The following is a 23,890-nucleotide window of genomic DNA, read 5'->3' as shown; positions in this document are numbered from 1 at the left end:
TCCCAGCTATAATACAGACACTTCAAACAGCTATAATAAATAATCTGATGGGTGTTTTGAGCTGAAACTTTAGACACATTATGGGGACACAAAAGACTTATATTAAATATGAAAAAAGGGGTAACCTATGTGCCCTTTAATGTATTCCTTTATTATAATTTGAGCTCAAAAGTACTGCAAATATCCAACAAATAGGCTAGAAAAAACTCAGAAGAATTAATAATTATTGTATTATTATTATTATGTTTTAATTATTATTTTTTCATTGAAATGGACAAATTGTGACTTAGGACAGTTGCATGTGCTGGCCAGTTTGTTTTTTGTCTAATAAATGACAGTAGATTTACTTTAACAGATTGCTATTTCTTCCTAATGATATGTGATGTAATTTTAAAAATTGTTTTAATTTTTTTAATCGCAATATTTAGGAAATATTTTTAGGACATCAAAAAGTGTGATTATGATGACATTTGACTAATCCAGCAAAAAAAAGGTCACTAAAATGCAGGATTTAAGTCTCATAGTTAAATAGAAACTGAGGCGTATAACTGCAAAATGGTCCACTTTTTGAGGAAAAAAGAACCACCCATTTCACCAGGCTGGCTACAGGCCTGAGTATTATAGTAATTTATAGAAATCTAAAAAAATGAACAATATTATCAAATAATATGAGGAATATATTATATGAACATATCAAAATAAGCTTGAGACAGACTCTCAGAACACCCTCAGCAGATGATAATCAATGGGAATGACCCTTGGCGACAGGTGGGGGTGACGCTCTCGCTCTGCTCAGTCACCTTTACCATGGTCAATACCTGCTCAAACATCTCTCACTCTTCAGTGGAGTTCAGTGGTGAAGCTTCGATTGGTGGGTGACTGTAAGCTGGGGTCCAGTTCAGTTTCCCTCTGGGCGGCTGATGAGTGTTCTGGAGCTGTAGTGATGAGAATGACAATAGCTAGATAATTGCATGTTTTAATTGTGTTTTAGACTGGCAAAAAAACTATCCCAATAAGGTAGTAATATAGTAATCTAAAACAATCAATAATAGAGTGAATGTTATAAGGACAAGCTATAGGAAACCTCTCAGAACTGGACTGGGTTGTTTGTTCATTTTAATTTATATATTGACTTTAATAATCTGCTTTTATTCAGTTCACTCCGTCATCTTGATCAATATCCAATAACAAAACAGTTAAGATACAATTAGAAAAAATGACATAAGGATGAGGACTGTTGGCACTATAGATTCCATATGAAGTGAAAGTCATTCTGTGGCTGTTTTAATCTACTTGACTCTTGTTATAATAAATCATTGGACAGATGCTTTTTAATTTAAAGTTTTTTTCCAACTCAATTTTTCTTTTTTGCAGGGTTTCTGCTGGCTCTTTAGACCTTAAACTGGGTTTCCACTCGTTTTTAAAAAGTCTAATATTGTAGTTTTTGGAGAATGTATCATTAAAGACTATTTTATATCATTTTTATTTGAATTTATTTATTATTTGTTAATTTTACCCTTCACAAAAGACCTTAATTACTAGCCGATGGACGATTGTATAATAGATGGCTATATTATTGTATATCATGACATGAGACACCTATACCACTGTTCTGACATTGTCACAATCTTTAAATAATAATTAAAAAAAAGTTGATATTTAAAAATCTAAATTTTAGGCCTTAAAGTCTTAAATTGTCTGTTCTAGGTCTTAAATATTTTTGCACAGCTCTTATTTTCCTGATGTCCATGTAACGCTTCATCTAATGCTCATTTACATTATTTTTTGTTGTTGTTGCTTGGTTTTCGTGGTGTTGTAGTTCTTTATTTCACTAGTCCTGATGTAACTTGTGGTATTACAACTACAAATGAGAGCAACATGCACTAGCCAATCAGCTTTCTGTATTGAACGAGTGTGACGTCATCGCTGTGTTTGCGGAGGTTCGCTTTGGGTGCGCGCGACATGATTTCGGCTGGCGGAGCTCATGAAAGTTTTGGAGACTCGAGTGAACAGTTCGTGTGGCGCAGCATTTGATTTGGGTTGAATATGAAACACTTTGAAGAGATTTTGTCTGAAACGGGTGCGATTGTACACACATCTTTAAGATCTGTCCATGAGTGATCATAGGGAGAAACAGATGACCAGTAATTCTTGGTTAGAATCTGTAAAAGCAGTGGAAAAGGAGGAAAGTTTTTGGAAAAGTTTAGAAAAACCTGAGGAATAAGCTTGTTAAAAAAAAAAAAAGAGGCCATGCAAAAGTGGAGACCCATGTAGTTTTAAAGGGGTGGTCCACTACGATATCATATTTAAAACTTTAGCTGGTGTGTAATGTAGCTGTGTGAACATAAACAACATCTCTGAATGTAAGACGCTCAAAGTTCAATGCGTTAGCAGAGTTAGAGTTAGCTTAGCAAAGCCTACAATAAACAAATTTTGGGGACTACAAAAAAATACTTTCAGGCCTGTGAGATCATAAACGTACTTTTACCGCGCGCACACCGCGCAGCTAAGGGCTGTGGCCAGAGGCGCTGAAATGTTACAGAAGAATCAGAATCAGAATCAGAATCAGAAAGAGCTTTATTGCCAGGTATGTTCACACATACGAGGAATTTGTTTTCGTGACAGAGCTTCTACAGTGCAACAGGATTACAGAGACAGGACAAAAAACAGATCATAAATATATTTTTTTAAAAATAGAAGTAAGTAGTGAGTGCAAATATACAGATTGACAAGTGTATGTACATGTTTATTACTATATACAACGTTATATGTGCAGCTGTTATGTGCAAATTGGCATGTAAAGTGTGTTGTTAAATAAGTGTATATGTGTATAAAAGTGTATAGCAAGTAGTGATGTTGGTTCCGCAATTATTATCATCAAGTGTTCATGAGATGGATTGCCTGAGGGAAGAAACTGTTTCTGTGTCGGGCTGTTCTGGTGCGCAGTGCTCTGTAGCGTCGACCAGAAGGTAAAAGTTCAAAGAGGCAGTGTGCTGGGTGTGAGGGGTCCAGAGTGATTTTGGCAGCCCTTCTGCTCGCTCTGGATAAGTACAGTTCTTGGGGAGTAGGAAGGGTTGTACCAGTGATTCGCTCAGCAGAAGAGAGAGAGAGAAGAGAGAGAGAGCTGAAATGCCGTTCAAACGGTGATCTATTCGAAGCGCTTTTTCTGTTTCAGTATTTGGGCTTCTAAATGACACGACACAAAGACAGAAGTGCTTACAGTAGAGATCTGTGTGGGACTAAATTTTGAATCCCGCTCTCGCCAGGTTTTAGCCCGAACCCGACCGCTCCTGCTTATATTCAGCCTTTGTTGTCCCGCTGCCCCACACGCCCCGTTTTCTAACCGCCACGGCCATTCCCGCTAACGGGTGGGGGGAGAACAAAACAAATAATAGCTCATTTTACACATACAGACCTTTCTGGAAAATTACCGGCAATTTTCCAGAAAGGTCTGTGTGTGAACAGGCCCTTTTTGAAAACAACAGTAAATTCGTTGCGGCTATTTTCTGAAAAGAGATGTTGTAAGATTACCGGTAATTTGCTGGAATGCTGCTCTGTGAACGCAGTAGGACGATTGCCGGAAAGAGCACGGTCACGTCTAGAACGCGCTGATGTGAGACGTCTACTCTAGCCAATCAGACCACACATTCACATCCACACTGTTTATGAAAATAAAAGCCTTTGAATATTTTTCCAGACACGTTTATCTGCTGGATGTTAGTCAGATCACGTTTCTATGTTCCTCCTTAATGCCAGCTGTGTAAATAATCATCAATAAAATGCTTAAGATCAACCGCTGTTTGTTTACCTTCAAGCTCTGCTTCCTTCAGTTGCGTGACGCGTGTGCACGTGAAGCAGCCGGTGAGCGTCACCACACACACACCTCCACATCTGTAAGTGTTCCTCCAAATGTTTTCATCGAAGTTGTTCACAACACTGATCCATTCACAGAGGTTGTAATGTAGTCAAATGTTTACTAACACAAGCGCAGCCGTTTAGAGCTCATTTCTGCTCACTCATGTCTGAATTTACCGCTATTTTGGAATGGATGTGTGAACGGTCTTTACCGGAAAAATCCCAGAACGTCCTGGCCTGTGTGAACAGCTCCTTTTTTTAATTCACCGGTAAAGTAATTCAGGAGATTTTCCGGGTATTAACTGGCATCACTGTGTGAAAGGGGCTATTAACTTTTAATTATCATATTTAATATTCATTTGGTATTTGAATGCTTAATAACAGGGTGACACGGTGGCGCACTGGGTAGCACGATCACCTCACAGCACTCAGGTGACTGGTTTGAGTCTCGGCTGGGTCAGTTAGTGTTTCTGTGTGGAGTTTGCATGTTCTGGATGTTTGCATGTTCCGGTGTCCCCCACAGTCCAAACACATGCGATATAGGGGAATTAATCAACAAAATTGGCCGTAGTGAATGAGTGGGTATGGGTGTTTCCCAGTGATGGGTTGCAGCTGGAAGGGCATCCGCTGTGCAAAACATTCCATATGCTGGATTAGTTGGTGGTTCATTCCACTGTGGCGACCCCTGATTAATAAAGGGACTAAGCCAAATGAAAATGAAATGATATACTTGTTAACCTTGTGTAATTAGGTTAATAAAGGTTTTTACTAATTAGTTAAGCCTTAAATGTCACTTTAAGCTGAATACTAGTGTCTTGAAGAATATCTAGTCTAATATTATGTGCTGTCATCATGACAAAGAGATAATAACTCCGTTATTAGAGATGAGTTATTAAAACGTGTTGAAAACATCTCCCTTAAACAGCACTTGGGAAATCTTTAATATTGAGTAAACACTTTTACCTTAGACATGGAGGATGTAAATAAAGTAATCCACAGACAGATTTCATGACCTCAGCAACTCTTGCATGCTGAGGGATTACAGATAAGAGTAAGAATTGAGAGAATGCTGTAAAACCCACAGTGTGCGTTCAGTATTGTGCAGAGCGTGAGCTACATGACTAAAAATACCTGTACATCATTTACACCTGCAGACCTCTGAACCAGCAGACACAGGGAAGATTTCAGGCCTTTACAGAGGAAACAAATGAGTGCATCATCAAAATATGCTGTTTTTATGTCCCTGTAGACATGCTGATGACTCTCTGAGCTGCCTGAAAGCTAAACTAAATTACTAGTGTGTCTAAATAATGCTAACGTTTAGAGAACGTTTATTAAAGAGACTAAAATTCTGTCATTTACATAGAAGGAAGACATGATGAAGAAATAAAACGGCCATTGACATCCATAGTATTTATTATTCATTCATTCATTCATTTTCTTTTCGGCTTAGTCCCTTTATTAATCAGGGGTCGCCACAGCGGAATGACCCGCCAACTATTCCAGCATATGTTTTACGCGGTGGATGCCCTTCCAGCTGCAACCCAGTACTGGGAAACACCCATACACACTCAATCTCTCACACACACACTCATAAACTACAGCTAATTTAGTTCATCAATTCCCCTATAGCGCATGTGTTTGGACTGTGGGGGAAACCGGAGCACCAGGAGGAAACCCAACACGGGGAGAACATGCAAACTCCACACTGACCCAGCCGGAACTAGAACCAGTGACTTTCTTGCTGTAAGGCCACAGCGCTACCCCTGTATTTTTTTGTTCTTACTATGCAAGTCAATGGCACTTTTTTTTTTTCCCCAGCATTCTTCAAAATATCTTCCTCCGTGTTCAACAGTAGAAATTCATAAAGGTTTACAACCACTTAAATGAATGTGTAAATGTTTATTTATTAATTGTTTTGTTTTTGTTTTTTGGTGAAATGTCCAATAAAGGTTTTTATTAATGTACCTGGAATGACTTTAATTTAACAGGCTGTTCATATAATATTATTTAGCCTGAACAATATTATTTTACAGGCCCGTAGCCAGGGGCGGTTTGGGTGGTTTGGAAGACAAAAGACCAGAATTTGTCCTATACATGAGCTCATTTGTCATATTTTGACTGCTGTGACATCATAAATAGTGAAAATAACCCATCGAAAAAGGCGTTAAGACCAAGCGGAATCGTCTGTCGGGACTTTAGCTAATCAAATTTGACCAACGCAAACAATTATTTTCATGAATCAAGCATCCAGCTGTGCAAGAAAACATACCATCTGACAAAAGTGAAGTCCTCTTTCACTGCTGACCTGCTGTATTGATGTTAAACAGAAAAACATTGTACTTTTATCCTAAATCTTGACCCATAAAAGCACCAAAAGCGGTCCACGTTAAAATAATTTAATACTAGTTTGGCTTTTGTTGTTATCCATGAATATTCAAATGTTTTTACAAGAGAGGCTAGAAAAGTCATGAAGCTCAACATTATTATTAGCCTATTATTTATTTTCTTTTCAGCTTATTCCCTTTATCAGGGGTCGCCACAGCAGAATGAACCGCCAACTTATCCAACATGTTTTTTACGCAGCTGATGCCCTTTCAGCTGCAACCCATCACTGAGAAAACACCCATACACGCTCATTCACACGCTGACTATTTTATTCATTCCTTTTCTGTTTGGCTTAGTCCCTTTATTAAATAGGGGTCGCCACAGCAGAATGAACCGCCAACTTATACAACATGTTTTTTACACAGCGGATGCCTTTTTAACTGCAACCAATCACTGGGAAACACCCATACACTCATTCACACACATACTACGGACAATCTAGCTTACCCAATTCACCTATAGCGCATGTGTTTGGACTGTGGGGGAAACCGGAACACCAGAAGGAGAACATGCAAACTCCACACAGAAACACCAACTGACCCAGCCGGGACTCGAACCAGCGACCTTCTTGCTGTGAGGCGATTGTGCTACCCACTGCTCCTCCCATATTATTATTATTATTATTATTATTATTATTATGTATTCAAATGACCAAAGTTTTACTAAGGACAGCTGAATGTGCTGGGCAGTGTGTTATTTGAGGACCCCATTTTCCGTCCGTGGCTGTATCCCTTCTAGCGCTGACTGGTCACCGAAGGCAGCGATAGCAACCTCATGAATATGAATGAGCTTCGCCTTCGCCATAGTTATTTGTTATTTGCCTATAAATGACAATATGGCTGATATAGGATGCATTGAATATGTATTTTAAAAATAGGTATATTCTCATTTCTTTATTATAAATCTTTAGGTGATATTTCTGGTACATCAAAAAGTATGATTATGATGACCACACGACGAGCTAAAAATAGTGCTTAAAATGCAGTATTTAAAACTCATAATTAAATAGAAAATAAGGGCAAAAATGTTTACTTTGTGAGAAAAAAAGAGCCACCCCTTACAGCAGGCTGGCTACGGGCCTGTTTTAGCCTCAAAAACACTATTTATTATTATTACACTGGAGATTACACAAACATTATAGGGATAGTTTACCCCAAAATAAATAAAAATAAACTATTTACACACTATTTAAGTGGATATAAACCTTAATGAGGTTTTATTTCACCTGTTGAACACAAAAGAAGATGTTTTGAAGAATGCTGGAAACCTGTAACCACTGACTTTCACAGTGGGAAAAACAAATACTATGGAAGTCAATGGTTACAGGTTTCCAACTTTCTTCAAAGTATCTTCTTTAGTGCTCATCGGAAGAAAAACAAACTCTTTAAAGTGAGAGGAAATGATTAGAGAATATTCATTTATTGGGTGAACTGATATCAGACAGTACTGTAAAGTCAGTTATATATCATTAAATTAAATCCATCCAATTCAAATGGCCTCATTACTATCTTACATGCTCAAAAACATCATGCAGTCTTGTATTATAAACCCAGCAACAGTGCACATGCAGATCTCTTCATAAAGTGCAAGATATGAAAGATCAATCTCCTTTTAAGCTTATTTTTGTGTGACTTGCAGATGCATAACGCAATCATAACACACACAAACACACACACACACACACCCTTCTTTCAAACGCAAATCTACATTCGCTTCCTCTCAGTAATTTTCCACTCTCAACAAACGCGTCTGTCGAGCCTACTATTGCGAAGGCGATAGACTCATGAATATTAATGAGGCACGCGATTTGACTCGCTGAAGACGCTCTTCATGAATATTAATCATCTTTGTCACGTGACGCCCACCACCCGGTCAGGATAAAGTATAAATGGGATACAGCTGCGGATATTCACGTCAATAAAGCATGTTTTTTGTGACACTGTATAACAATAATTAATATTTTTACAATACTATTAGGGTAGAGGTTAATGAAATATAATATAATAGGTAATTTATTAAATAATATAAATAATAATCAGTATAATTACTGTTTTTACAGTACTGTGATGGTTGGGTTTAGTGTAGATGTTAATAAAATACAATTAATGTGTAATCTAGTAAATAATCCTCGTTGAATTCCGTCCGCAGCTGTATCCCTTCTTCAAGCAACAGCCGCATGCGAGGATAAAATCTAGATGGGATACAGCTGCAGATACTCCCATTAATATAGCGTAATTTTTGTGACACTACAACAATAATTCATATTTTTAGATTCGAACTTGTAGGGTTCGAATATGGGTAGATGTTAATAAATTACAATTTAATGGGTATTTTAATACATAATACAAAAAATTCTCATATAATTTCTGATTTTATATTACGGGGATGGTTGGGGTAGGGGCAGACGTTAATAAAACACAATTTAATGGCTAATTTAATAAATAATATGAATAATACTGTATAATTGCTGTTTTTACATTACTGTAAAGGTTAAATTTAGGGTAGACGTTAATAAAGTACAATTAATGCGTAATTTTTAATATATAATATAATTAATTCTCGTTATGATTAGTTTTTTTTATTACTATGAGGGTTGGGGTACGGGTAGACGTTAATACATTACAATGAATGGCTAATTTAATAAGTAATACACATAATTCTTGTTATTTTCCGTCCGCGGCTGTATCCCTTTTAGCGCTAACCTGTCACTGAAGTCAACCTCATGAATATGAATGAGCTTCGCCTTCGCCATAGTAGCGCGTTTGTGTTTTTGTGCGCGTCTCCGCCTCCGCGCTCCACAGACTCACTGCCGACCGCAGCCGAGCGCACAGGCCGCCGTGAAACCTCCCGAGGCCGGATGGTAAAATCCAACCTCCAGCGCATCCTAAACAGTCATTGCTTTGCCCGCGAAAAAGAAGGAAAGAAACAGTGCGAGAGCAGCATCATGGAGGCGCTCAGTTCCAGTATTACCGACAGGATGGCGAGGTGAGGCGATATTCCTCTAAAACAGCCCGTTAACACTCGAGCACCGATCAAAACACACTCGTTCCGGTTTAACGGCAGTTTAAGCTTGTGAACTTGACACATGTGGGCCTAAAAGAGCTTTTAAAACTGTTCAACGGGGGTCGGTTTCCTCTTGCGGCCTGCAGGCTAGTGCTAATGCTAACGGCATCTCTTCAGCATCTGCGACAGCTCTTTAAATCGGCAAATGTTCCACACTCGAGCATCTAAACGCGTTTAAAGCGCTCATTCATCAGTCATGTCGTGTTTAAGTGTCAAACGTTCATTCGTTTTGGTTAAATCAACTGTTCAGCATCTTCACAACCGAGCGTAGCCCTTTAAACGCGCGTTCACGAGCCCGCTTTGATCTCATAACGTCACGTCTGCACGCGAATTTCTGTATTTTAGATTATTATTTGATGGGAAAGGCTATTATTTGGTAAAATGTTTTATAAAGTGCTCTTGCTGTGAGATTTGACGTCGAGGGCCTAGGTTTTCACACGTACGTCACATTTTAAAACGTCGTGACGTCACCACCTTCAAGGCTTTGATCGCGCCGACGCCGGTGTTGGGTGTTAAAGGGATGTTTCTCTTGATGATGGTTTAATTGCTGAGCATTGCGCGTTACTTTCTGTTTGTCAAATTATTATAGAGGATTAATAATGTATTTAAGCGTAGTCGTGGTTTAATTTAAATAAATCGTTTAAATCACACATAGGAAAGTCGTGTATTTGCTGGAAATGCTGGATTTTTATTATGAAACCTCGTGACGTCACCCATTTTTTGGTGGTTTTCTTCCACGTGACTTTGAACCGCGTGTTTATGCTGGTCTGTGTGTAAGTATGCGTGTTGATCATGCTGATGTTTTAAGTGTATTTTAATACATTTGTCAGAAATGATCATTGTTCTGTCTTTTTTTCTGCTGCAGCTCTCAATTTATTTGCTAATTTTATTATAATTAGCTATTATTTTTATCCTGTCCTACACAGGATTTGTCCAGTCTGACATGTTCTTCTGTTTTATTTAAATGTTAAGTAATCTATTTCTGATTTACTTTATTATTGTGTTTACTCAAGATTGTTTTTAGAAGCATTTAAAAACCTTTATTGTGTGTATTTATTATTATTCTTATTGTCTGAATGACTCAAATTGAAGTAAAGAAACAAAATGCAATTGATATGTTTGATCTATATTAATAATTGCATAAAAAAACATGAGCTCCTTGCAGGGATATTGTAGCCAACTAAAATCATTGAATTATATTACTTGAATATGCTAACCTATAAAGTGGATTTGATGGACAGCAAGTAAAGAATAAAAACCACCAGATCCATAACTTTAATATTAAACTTAAATATTAAAAACTAAACACTGAAAAAATTACTTTAAAAAGCGCATGGGATATCACAAAAGCTTAAAATAAAAACGACTACATGTGAAATAAATGTTATTTGTAACTTAAATTCAAACAGACTAAAATAAACTAATGAAATGTAATTGATTTAAATCTAATTGTAAATTAAATCACAAAATTCTAAAAAACTAATTGGGATTTTAGCACAATTGTAGATGAAATTAAAAGAAAAATTAAGATTAGCTAATAATAATAATAAAAGTGAATAAAATGTAATTGTTGGTGAAATCCCAAAAACATAAACTAATAAATTTTTATATGAACAAATGAATTAAACGTGATTGTAAATGTAAGCGGTGTTTGTCTGGCAGCTGCTGTTTATGTAATTGCTGTAATTCCTCTTTTTGGCCTTCGGTAAGTTCACACAGAACGTGTGTGTTTGGAGTAAAGATAAAACTCAAGGTCTTCTGACAGTTTGCAAAGCTGAGTCCCGCATCTAGTGTGTGTGTGTGTGTGTGTGTGTGTGCGCGTGTGTGCGTGTGTGTGTGTTTACACAGAAAAACAATGAAGTCGAGCAGTGGAATGAAGAAATGGCATGTGGCAAACTGATGAATTATGCTTTATATTTTTATTACCTTGTTTGTTTGTTTGTGTGTGTGTGTACATGATCAATTCTATGCAAATGTAAATTTTGCCTTGGAAAAAAAGAGTTTTACTATTTTGGTGAAAACTTAAGTGTATTTTTTGTCTGCTTGTATTTTACAGTACTATAAAAATACTCAAATGTCTGTCAACTAGAGCTGCACGATATATGGAAAAACTTACATTGCGAGATTTTATATTATAATTTCACCAGATGATATGAATAGGTGCACTGAAAAAAGTGTTGCAAACAATTTATTTGTGTTGAATTTAAACAAATTTAATTTAATAATGTTCAACTTAATTTGTTTGTTTAAATTCAGCCCAAATAAATTGTTTACAACCACTTAACATAAAAAAATGAGTAAATCCAAGGAATCATCTTCGAATAATTTTTTTCAGTGTATATTAGGACAGAACTCATAATTTTATATAGATTGAGATTATGTAAGGGAGATCATCTGCAAAAAAATAAAATAAACCAGTCTTAAATATTGTGAAATACAGTAGAGCAAGAGTTCTCAATGTGTACGCTAAAAAGCCCAAATCTGAATTTACATTAAGGTCAAAGGTCCTGAACGAATTATATTACATGTTTTTAATAAACATAACATGCATCACAAGTCAACACTGTTGATTATTCTTTAAATAAAGTGCATTCAAAACACATTAAATACAATGCGAATGTGGCAAAACCACTAATGTAAGCGCAGTTTTGTACAAAACACAATGAAAGGACAAAAAAGGTGATAAACACAAAAGGTGTGTAATGTCAAATGTAAACATGTCTGTCTCTCATTAGCTGCCTAAAGGCTGATTTATACTTCTGTGTTAAGTCTCAATGGTCCAGTGCAGCCTTCGCGCATATCTGACACGCAACTCTCAGGAAACAAACAAATAAAGAGTCGATTTACAAACTGCAATTTGAATCCTTTACGCATAGTGTTGCATTTTGAAATGGAGTTGAGTCCGGATTGAATACCCTCGTGGTCCAGATCCGGACCAGAGTCTGGACTTTGAGAAGCCGTGCAGTAGAGCTATGATTCAGTACAAACAAAATATGTTGCGCATTATCATTTTCTGGAAGTCTAGTAATATTCAGAGACACAAATGTACAATAACCCTTTATAGTCTTCATTGTGTGTGTGTGTGTGTGTGTGTGTGTGTGTAAATGTATGCAGTGCTTTCCACACATATGGCTTGTTTCCTCTGACTGGTACGGTACGGTTCGGGTCAGTACGGGTCACCTTTATCAGGCTTGCGTTTCCACTATTAAGGGTACCCTTTTGGTGGGCGTGGTGTATGACAGAAAGTTTCAGTCGACGTCATTCTAGCTCGAGGAAATGTCTACAATAAAGCTGTACGGGTCACTCACATGTCATATAGGAAGCTCTTCTCATAAAACAGATGCTTTATACACATAAATACTGGTGTAGAAATGTTTATTACTAACTTTACTATGAACATGAGTTGATTATAACTGCAGATCAATGACAGTGTGAAACAGCCTACTGTAACGTCTGTAATTATATTAAATAACTAAATAAATGAACATATATAAACACATACAGCCCCTTACAGTCTCCGATATGTTACCAACTACAGAAGAACTACACACAGCAGACATTTAGTCAGTATTTAGGTTCAAAAACAACACAAAATATAGCCCAGTGTTAACCTCTCATCTGTGTCTGTAATCTTCAGCAGCACATGTAGCCTCTGGTAGACAGTAATTCCCTCATTCCCGGTTCATATTAGTCCAAAAGGTGTAGATAATAGTTATACATGGCAGTTTGTTCATATTTGCTGAAAAATATAGTGCTCCTTTATTCCGGCTTCCTGATCCTGTCATACACTTACAAGCGCCAGAGTGTTTCAAAAGCACGTCAATAATCAAGCGCAGGTTATTATCATCAGCTCATGAAGTGTGTTATTTCAGATATAATGTTAGACGCGCACGAACGTAAGGAAGAAAGCCAAATCGCTCATGCCTCAGACTGCCTCGTAAAAAACTACGGGGCACAGGGTAAATCTGCTGTACTCCATGGCTTTGTGGCTGTTCATCATGACCACGACGAGGTTTGTTTGAGCCCAGATCGACCATGGCTCGTTATTATATGAATATATAATTCCACTGTAATATCTCAGCTGGGTGTGTATTTAAACATGGCGGGTTTTTTGTTTTCATTCTGGCTTGTTGTGTAAGCGAATGACGTATCTCTGTAAACCAATAGCGTTCAGCTGCGCGTCTAGCTCCGTCTTTTGGAACCCTTTCTCATGTTTGGTACCCTTTCGAAAGGGTGCCGAAAAAGTGGTACGGTTCGGTTCGGTGTGCCTTTTGACAGCGGAAACGGCCATTTTGACAGTGGAAACCGTACCATACCTCTCAGTGGAATCGGGCCATTAGTTTACCTAGGAGGGCCACCCAGGTGTATTTGGTGACACATTTTTCTGTAATTATTGCCCTCTTACACTTTTTTTTTTTTTTCCTTCGTATCTGCACAAGATACCAAACATCCTCTGAACAGTAGAAACATCATTACAGCTGTAAAGAGCACATGAAAACCCAACTCTGTGTGTTCACATATGTGTTATAAATCAGTTAGGATGTAAAATTATTCATGTATTCAATCAATTATTTCAGTTTTCATCAATCTGTCTGTATGTTTTAGTGTGTGTGTTTATCCTGATGCAATGTTTTGCTTTTAGTTTTTGCTTGTGTGTTTGTTTTCGTTAGTTTTCTCAGGCTGTAGTTTGTGTGTGTTTAGTGATCTAATGCTGCTGTTGTGTGTTTTCTCAGTCTGTCTGTCTGCTGTGTGTGTATTTTCATCTCAGTCTGTCTATATGTTCAGGTGTGTGTGTGTTTGCATGTGTGTCATGTTCTAATACTGCTGTTATGTGTGTGCTCTCCTCAGTCTGTCTATATGTTGTAGTAGGTGTGTGTTTATCATGTCCTAATGCTGTTGTTGTGTGTGTTTTCTTAGCCTGTCAGTGTTTTAAACTTGGTCAAGTCTTGCTTCTTGACAGTAAAACATTATTATGACCAATAATTAAGTCAAAGTGTCTGACTTGAGTGCTCAATCGGTTTTGCCTTAGACTGTAAACATTGGAGAATCTGTGTTGTCTTCAACTTTCTCATTGTGTTGCATGTTAAAGAAAGAACCTCCGATTCATCCTGTGTGTTTTTAATATTAATTAAACAATAGAAGATGATGAACTCACTCGTTCACTCTGCTCTTGACTGAATAGCTGTATAGCTTACTAATGGTTAAACTTCATTTGCTGTATACAGTGAAGACTATATACGATATGCAGTGTTAAGCTACGGTAACATTGGGCTTTGTGTGTGCGAAATTCTGTCGTATGGCGCTGTGAAAAGGGGCGGGATTAAACAAGATGATTAGACATTAATAAAGCGAGCGATTGCTCCATGTTTTAAATTTCTGTCCCGAGAGGTCCTGTTTTGATCCTCGATTGGTCTCACGCAGTCAAGTGATGCGATTTCGCAGGTTAGAGTTCACCAAGCTTGAACTTTGCACCGCAGCAACCTGCGAAACTCGACGCATGACCCCGCGTTTCCGGTCTGACGCATTCGCGTGCGTATGAATGGAAGTCTATGGGAGGAAAAGCCCAATGTGACCGCACCTTTATACTGGATTCAGGGTTTCCACATGTCTTTAAAGTAATTTCAGACATGAATTCAAGCCATGCAACGTACTTAAACAAACACAGGTCATTGAAAGTGCTTGAATTTATAGTTCTTACTTTAAAGGTCTCACAATTAAATCTACAAGATCTATGAGAAATGATGCACATTTGATCAATATTTCAGAAACCACATTGAAAATTACTAGTGCTGAATTCAATGACTTTTATTGAAGTTCTTTGTGATTTTAGATCATTTTAAAACAGCATCATTATTCTGACAAATGCAAATAATAAGTGTAAGTGAGATGTTAAGTACAGTAAGCACTTTCATGGCACTACATTTTATGTATTAATAATTATGTATGTATGTATGTATGTGTGTATATATATATATATATATATATATATATATATATATATATATATATATATATATATATATATATATATATATATATATATATATATATATATATTTTTTTTTTTTATAATAACATTATATATAATAATATATTATGTTATTCTATATATATATATTACATGATTATATTATTGTTTTTTTATACTTAACATATCTGCATAACATACGAACATAAATACTGAGCAGAAACTGTGACCCAAAAACCAAGCTGAACTGTGAGAAGTCTAATGTTGCACCCATAGTAGCTGTGTGTGTTTATCTATCATTTTCTAATGCTATAGGTGTGTGTGTGTGGGGGGTTATAATATTCTAATGCTGCTGTTGTGTGTGTTCTCTTCGCAGTCTGACTGTATGTTGTAGTAGTACCACTGGTCCAGGGCCTCTGTGGTGCTCCTGATGCCCCTCACCCACCTCTAAAGATCCCAGGTGGGCGAGGGAACGGAGCACGGGATCACCCATCCACAGCACAGACGCTGTACTCCGTGAGTATACACTACGCTACACACCACGCATGCACACTACAGTACATACTAGGGCTGTCAAAACAAAATTCCAGCTTTTAATATTTGTCGGATTTATTTAAGTTGGAGTTGTGAGAGATGACGTTGGTAACCATGTAGGGTTGGGTCAATAGATGATGCCATCACCGATGGCTGATAGACATCACGATGCTGAACCGGCATCGCAATCTTCCGCCCCATCACAGCAGCAACCCGCCCGTAAAAAATACACACCTGGGCCCTGTTTACACTAATACGTCTTATTTTTAAAATAACATTTTAGACTGAAAATGATCCATGTCCACACTGGAGTTTCATCTAGCATTTCTGAACAGCCCTCCGTCCGCACTATACTATAAAAAACGCATTACGTGACCACACACACACACACACACACACACACAGACACTTTGTCATGCACTGTAGCATACACATCTGAGCTCCAGGCAGTCAGCGGGTGCTTTGAGCACACAACCCCAGAGAGCAGTGCACGTTGGACAGTTGATCAAGGATGTAGTGCTGGATGGCGTCTCACTGTCGTTTTAATCAATCTTGTCTATCTGACGACTCTTCTGTCTTTTGAGTCTATCAGGTAACACAGCGTCAGTACACTGATTCACTCTTTCGCTTTCACACTTGTAATTAGTAATTTTAGTGTAAACCTCAGATACTGTTGGTTGGTGTAGGTTGTGCACCTTTTTTAGCAACAAAGTGTGTGGACACCATAAGGACACAGATCACTCTGCCTATTCATGCGGAAAGTGATTGACAGGTGGTATTCTGTGTGTGACTTTATTTATTTATGATTTGATAATGGGTAAAACAAAGACCATGCGGCTCAGGTAGTTAAAATGGTAGGCTACAAATAATTAATTAGTTATGAATTAAATAACTATTCATAAATAATTAATTCACTGCCGCCTATGATGACGATGCCATCGTCCATCGCGATGTTTGCTGCAAGAAGTCGAATATCTGGCCATTGAACTCTGCGTAGATCAAAAGGTGCATTCTACATGAAGCACAGCTGCAGCCGGTGATCAACAAGTTTAGCCGAGCGGGGGCGGAGTTGAAAACGGAGCCGGACAGCTGGACACTTCGGGGCTCAAAGTTGCTGCAGTCATTATGACCGATTACATGGCGTTGTCATCATTTTTTTATTAATTTTTTCATTTATAACAACAAAAGATTTAGAAATAAAACAGAATTCAGTCTCTACAAACTATAGTGCATTTTTAAACAATAAGGGAATTATGAGTTATAAATATCGTATGAGAGAAATATGGGGAAACGAGAGAGTAATATAAACATACCAACGAACAGGCCTATTAAATACAAAGCAACAAGCACAAATTCTAGGAGTTTAAACATCACTAAGGCTAATACTTCTTGTTTAAATATGCTTAAAAGGGGATTACATTTTATTTACATTTATAGATCTAAAACTTTCCAATATATATTAGTGTAAAACCCAAAGCAAGGTGTTGATTAAGTCTTAAACAATGATTAAGATTATTTTGGATAATAAAGGCATTTTCTAAAAAGCACTTTAATCCAAAAAGACTGAACAAAAGGAGATTCCTAAAATAAGTGAGCTCCACTTTCAGTAGAAGTATCGCAGAAAGAGCGGGTATAAACATCTAGACTGGAAATAAAATATATATATTATAATCCTAAAAATCATTTTAGAATTATTTAGTAAAATAGTTCTTTAACTTAATTTGTTAAGAAACCTTTAGGATGGCAGAATCAGTTATTATAATTTTATTTCAAGTCTGTAAGACTTATTTGAGTTAATATTTATGTTATTTACTAAAATATATCATTTAAATCGTTCATGGAGCTGAATGCAGTAAATAGTCTGTATATAAAGGTTGAAAATAAACCTGTGCAAACAAGCTAACCTTTATAACCAGATTATTTAACAAACGATGATGCTGCAGTAAAATATCTGTAGTCTTTTAATAAGCATGATGTGTACAAAATGGAGAGGGTATGAAAAGTTTATTCTTTGTTTTGAAATTTGTGAATCGGAATTTGTCCAATAATAAACCCGAGACACAAGTGGTTGTTGTCATTTGGTGAACTCGCCCAATCATGTAATATCAGTGTCGTCATCGCAGCTCCTGCAGTCGCTCTTCAGATGCTGCACTGCCTGAGTCAGTCGTCTGATCTCTGAGCGCTGTCACGGTACTTTGATGCCACATGTGACAGTCACACGGTGTCAGCGCAGCATCAAATCCGGACAACATTTCTAACCGGCATGCACCGCTTTAAGACTGATTTCGATCGATCTGCGCAGCGCTGCATGGACTCGAACGCGCCTGAAGACTTCAGCGAGACGGCTACATATGACATCACTTTCTCTGCAGATGACGGCTAGTTCTGCTTTAGCAAGATTAGCGCTGAGCTACCTTATGTCAAGCTTATAATATAATGCTGCGTTTTGCACTCAGTCTGAGGTGGGGATTTCAACAGTGCAATGTGTCACTTCTGACGTCAGTGTCTTCCTGTAAGTTTCGCTTCACAGTCACATTTTCACCACATGAGCTATTAATATTTCATGACACTTCATATGTTCTAGACTTGTAAAGAATAGCAGATGCAAGCTGTACATTCAATACAGTCGACAAAATGAACAAAAGGATCATTATTGTTATTATATATTGCACTATAAAGAAATCATTCATTAGCTGTTATTATAGGATGGTGTAGCTTGATTCTGAAAGGCAGCTTGCTGTTTTGCATTTGTCATTACACTGTTGAGGTGTGTGTTCTCAGGTTACTGATGCACTCAGTTTCACTTGTTGTTTTTAATTTCCATTACACGCACATTAAGGAGAATAATTATATTATTAAATTTATTTCATTTAAGCACAGTTGTTTGTAATTTAATAAGCGATTGTCATTACATTGCAATAAAAACGCTTGATTTTGTTTAATTATTGTGTTTTAATTTATTGTACTCAAATGCGCCCTCTTGTGGGCAGACGATACAGTCCTTTTTTGCATGCATTGATGGTCTGTGTGTATGTGTGTGTGTGTGTTTTCAGGACAGGAAGTTGACTGTGACAGAAGAGCCTGCTGGTCCCGGTCGTCCGCAGATCCTGCATTTCCAGAGTCGCCCTGCAGCGGCACGGCTCATCCAGTGGGAGGCAGTGCTGAGAGGAGATGGCCTGTTTGTGGAGATTCCCTGCGAACCCTTTCCAGACGGCAGCAAGGAGAGGTGCCACACACTACTGTGATCAACACTGCTGGAGAATGACTACACAATATAACAACAGATGTACATCACATGATAGACAAACCGATCAAACTCGTACAGTGTCATAATGAGTAAAATATTAGATTTAAAGTCTGTGTGAAGTCAAAATGTGTAATCTTTATTTTGCTACCACACATTGTTATTCGTTAGGTTAATTAATCTGCGTCTACTGTAAAAAAATATGAAAAAAATCTCTTACAGTTGTGCTGAAAGCTCCACCCCTACTCAATATTCTGTCAGTTGTGCAGAAAGCTCCGCCCCTACTCATTATTCTGTCAGTTGTGCAGAAAGCTCCACCCCTACTCAATATTCTGTCAGTTGTGCAGAAAGCTCCGCCCCTACTCAATATTCTGTGTCAGTTGTGCAGAAAGCTCCACCCCTACTCAATATTCTGTGTCAGTTGTGCAGAAAGCTCCGCCTCTACTCAATATTCTGTGTCAGTTGTGTAACAAAGCTCCGCCTCTACTCAATATTCTGTGTCAGTTGTGCTAAAGCTCCACCCCTACTCAATATTCTGTTTCAGTTGTGCTAAAGCTCCACCCCTACTCAATATTCTGTTTCAGTTGTGCAGAAAGCTCCACCCCTACTCAATATTCAGTTTCAGTTGTGCAACAAAGCTCCACCCCTACTCAATATACTGTTTCAGTTGTGCAGAAAGCTCCACCCCTACTCAATATTCAGTTTCAGTTGTGCAACAAAGCTCCACCCCTACTCAATATACTGTTTCAGTTGTGCAGAAAGCTCCACCCCTACTCAATATTCAGTTTCAGTTGTGCAACAAAGCTCCACCCCTAATCAATATTCTGTGTCAGTTGTGCAACAAAGCTCCACCCCTACTCAATATACTGTTTCAGTTGTGTAACAAAGCTCCGCCTCTACTCAATATTCTGTGTCAGTTGTGCTAAAGCTCCACCCCTACTCAATATTCTGTTTCAGTTGTGCTAAAGCTCCACCCCTACTCAATATTCTGTTTCAGTTGTGCAGAAAGCTCCACCCCTACTCAATATTCAGTTTCAGTTGTGCAACAAAGCTCCACCCCTACTCAATATACTGTTTCAGTTGTGCAGAAAGCTCCACCCCTACTCAATATTCAGTTTCAGTTGTGCAACAAAGCTCCACCCCTACTCAATATACTGTTTCAGTTGTGCAGAAAGCTCCACCCCTACTCAATATTCAGTTTCAGTTGTGCAACAAAGCTCCACCCCTAATCAATATTCTGTGTCAGTTGTGCAACAAAGCTCCACCCCTACTCAATATACTGTTTCAGTTGTGTAACAAAGCTCCGCCTCTACTCAATATTCTGTGTCAGTTGTGCTAAAGCTCCACCCCTACTCAATATTCTGTTTCAGTTGTGCTAAAGCTCCACCCCTTCTCAATATACTGTTTCAGTTGTGTAACAAAGCTCCGCCCCTACTCAATATTCTGTGTCAGCTGTGCTAAAGCTCCACCCCTCCTTAATATTCTGTTTCAGTTGTGCACAAAGCCCTGCCTCCTCCTCAGTATTCTGTTTCGGTTGTACAACAAAGCTCCACCCCTACTCAATATTCAGTTTCAATTGTGCAACAAAGCTCCACCCCTACTCAATATTCTGTTTGTTGCGCAACAAGAGAGCCCCGCCCCTAGTAACTTTCGGTTCATATTTTCAACGATTTTCAGTAAATAATATAAATAAATTTACACAGTTAACATAAACACGTCAAAAACAAACAGGCAAATAAATAAATAACAGATACATACACAGCACTACAATAAAAACTCTTGCTATAGACCGTTTTTAGGGATGTAAACAATAACAATGGTCCTAACGTATTTCCTGATTTACATTTTTAATTTCTATCGCTTCCAACAATCCAAAAAGCTCCACATATTGATCAGTTGTCCTGTGGCAGGTGATTTAGTTATCATTGAATTGCCTCTTGTTAAAGTTATGAAATAGTTTGACAACAAGCAGGAAATTTTCATGGGCAATGACATCACCACAATGAAATGGTCTATAGACTAAACTATAGCTATGGAAAAAATAGACCAGTTTGAATAATACTGGATGTGTGTGTGTGTGTGTGTGTTCAGCTTCATCTCTCTGCTGGAGTTTGCTGAAGAGCATCTGAAGGTGGTCAGTGTGTTTGTCTGCTTCTACAAGAACAGGGAGGATCGTGGTGAGTAAAGCACACACTAACACACACCACAGCAGTTTATCAGACAGTCCTGCTTATAATGTTTACCAGGAGGCTTTTTATAAACTAGACTTGCTATCAATTTATTAAAAAATAATTAGCTGAATGTAAATCCTCTGTTATTTATCTACTGCACAAAAGCAGCAAGAATGATTAAATAAATAAGATAAACACAGTTTACAGGTGACTTTAATTCAGAGTAATTTATTTTATTTAGCTAAACATTGGTACTTTGCCTATTTTTGTTTATTGGGAAATAAGGATAACTTGTTCAGTTGTTTATACACTGGTAAGGTGCACGTTCTGAAGCAGTATTAGACCAAATGCTTTTCTGATCGACCACTTTAGAAATTAACCGTCATTATTATTTTGTTTAGTTATAAAATCATCAGCCCATTTCTAACTGTTCTGACTGTATTTGTGTTGTGAAACAGCTCCTCCTACTGTCTATAGTCATCATAACAATTAATTAAACTCAAATAAAGCCAAGCATAATTCTTTATTTTCTATTTATTTATATTTATATTAATGCAAATTAAACAAGTGACAGAGTAGTGGGAAAAAGAAGTGGGAGAGTGAAGGAGTGGGAGAGAATAAAATATTTCTGTGTGGAAGAAAATAATGTATATTTTTGTGTCAGCGGGACTGAATCTTTAAAAGTGCTGTGTGTAAGTTTTTGACAATTCTAAAGCATAAAAACAGCATCATATGTCAGCAGATATTTCAGAATCCTGCTCAGTGAACATTCTTGTTTATCTGAGAAGCAATGTGACGCAGATTCAGAGTTCCACATGAGGTGGTTATTAATTAGCAAATAATATAAATAGAACGAGCGTAAACATGAGGTGAGCAGGTTACATTGTAGGGGTGGGAAAAAAATCGAGATTGCAATATATTGTTGAGCTTTCTGTCGCAATAAATAATCGTTACACTAATGACCAATATCGATATTTTATTACACACAATTATTAATTTACCGTTGTCACTGTCACCATTCTGTTTGTGGGGGCGCTGTTTGAGTAAATGGGGGTAAAGTGGCAGAAGCAGAGGTCAGTGAAGAACACAGGTTAACTAACAACAACAGAGAAGAAGCGCGGAAAAAAACGGTAACAGTAGCGAGAAAAATGGCGGAAAATATTGAAAAACAAATCAAAGACCCACCTGCTAGCTTCCACTCTAAAGTGTGGAGACGCTTCGGGTTTTACGAGACAGTCGACAGTCGACGGAAACATATTAAAGCTCTTGAACATGATTAAATGTAGATGCTGAATCACTGATATGAGTTGGTTTGCTCTGAGTCTCAGTTCTAGAGTTCAGTTTCAGACGCTTTATTTTATTCTTCAGATCTGAGCTGAACTATCTGCTGCTGCTTTCAGTAGTATGGCAATAAATGTGATGTGAAATTCACATTATTAGTATTTAACACTGAATAAAGCACATGAGCTGTACCTGAGCTGATCACTGTCAGTGTTCTGTTGGTCAGCTGTGAGAAATGGAAGCCAGTTATTTACAATCGTAACTTAAATCAGTCTTTAAGCTCAAGTCAGGCATATTCCTGTTGGTGTCGTCAATCTGGCAACCTGCGCTTGTGTGTGTTTTGAACCAGGCGTGCAATACCTACTTCAACCACTGGGAGTCAAACTTACATACTGCACCTTTAAGCAGTGGGAGAAAATAATATTTATTTTGGTGGTCCTTCTTTACTCACGTGTGTGTGTGTGTGTGTGTGTGTGTGTGTGTGTGTGTGTGTGTGTGTGTTTTCCGACAGTAAAACTGGTGCGGACGTTCAGCTTTCTGGGCTTTGAGATGGTGAAACCGGGTCATGCTCTGGTCCCTGCTCGACCTGACGTCCTCTTCATGGCCTACAACTTTGACAGGGATTCCTCGGATGAAGATTAGTTTCCACAAGACGCTTGTTTGCATCATAATCATCGTTATTATTGATTATTATTATTATAGCTCTTGCTGACCGATTCCCTCTGTAGACGGAGACTGTGAGCGAGTATAAATGTGCTGTTTCTCTGCGTGCGCGTGTGTGTGTTGTTGATATGTTTGATTTTTCTGGAATGTTCACACACAGGTCATTGTTCTGCATTGTTTGGGTACGGAAGCTCCTCAGTTGATGATTGTTGTTGTTATTATGGTCTGTTTCTTCATCGTTATGGTCAGTTTGGGTGTAGTGTTTACCTCAGAATCTGCTTTCTAGTTTTATTGAGCGTCAGTGTTGGAGTTAATCAGAGGAACAGGACATTGATTGGTGGATTGATTTGATTTTTGTTCGAGTGAGTTGATCAAGTGATTGGTCAGTCAATTGATCGATCGATTTGTTGATTGGACGCTTGATTGATTGGTCAGTTGATTGATTGGTCAGTCAATTATTTATTTATTTTACTGACTAATTGATTGGTCGGTCAGTCAATTGATTGGTTATTTGATTATCAGTCAATCAATTGGCCTATTTGGTTGATTGATTGGTTGACTGATTTGGTCAATTGATTCGGTCTGTTGATTGACTGATTTGGTCTTTCTATTGATTGATTGATTTGGTCGGTCGATTGATTGATCGCTTGGTCTGTCAATTGATTGGTCAGTCGATTGGTTAATTGATTGACTGGTCAGTCGGTTGATCTATCGAATGATTGG

At 37.8% G+C, this 23,890-nt stretch overlaps 1 protein-coding gene across 1 annotated transcript in view; it reads left to right on the top strand.

Annotated features, from left to right (window-relative positions):
• Positions 1–9,021: 9,021 nt before the first annotated feature.
• Positions 9,022–23,890, top strand: part of oaz1b (ornithine decarboxylase antizyme 1b) — a 15,508-nt gene continuing 639 nt past the window's right edge. Inside the window, 6 exon segments of the mRNA XM_056446084.1 lie at positions 9,022–9,228; positions 15,651–15,702; positions 15,704–15,790; positions 18,862–19,034; positions 21,144–21,229; positions 23,016–23,890. The exon segment at positions 23,016–23,890 is cut by the window's right edge and continues 639 nt beyond it. Of these exon segments, the coding sequence (XP_056302059.1) occupies positions 9,101–9,228; positions 15,651–15,702; positions 15,704–15,790; positions 18,862–19,034; positions 21,144–21,229; positions 23,016–23,146 (657 nt within the window). The 5' untranslated portion in view covers positions 9,022–9,100 and the 3' untranslated portion in view covers positions 23,147–23,890.

This window comes from Danio aesculapii, chromosome 21, assembly GCF_903798145.1.
Source record: "Danio aesculapii chromosome 21, fDanAes4.1, whole genome shotgun sequence".
NCBI lineage: Eukaryota > Metazoa > Chordata > Actinopteri > Cypriniformes > Danionidae > Danio > Danio aesculapii.
The sequence above is the reverse complement of the archived record's forward strand: the minus strand, read 5'-3'. Positions and strand labels throughout refer to the sequence as shown.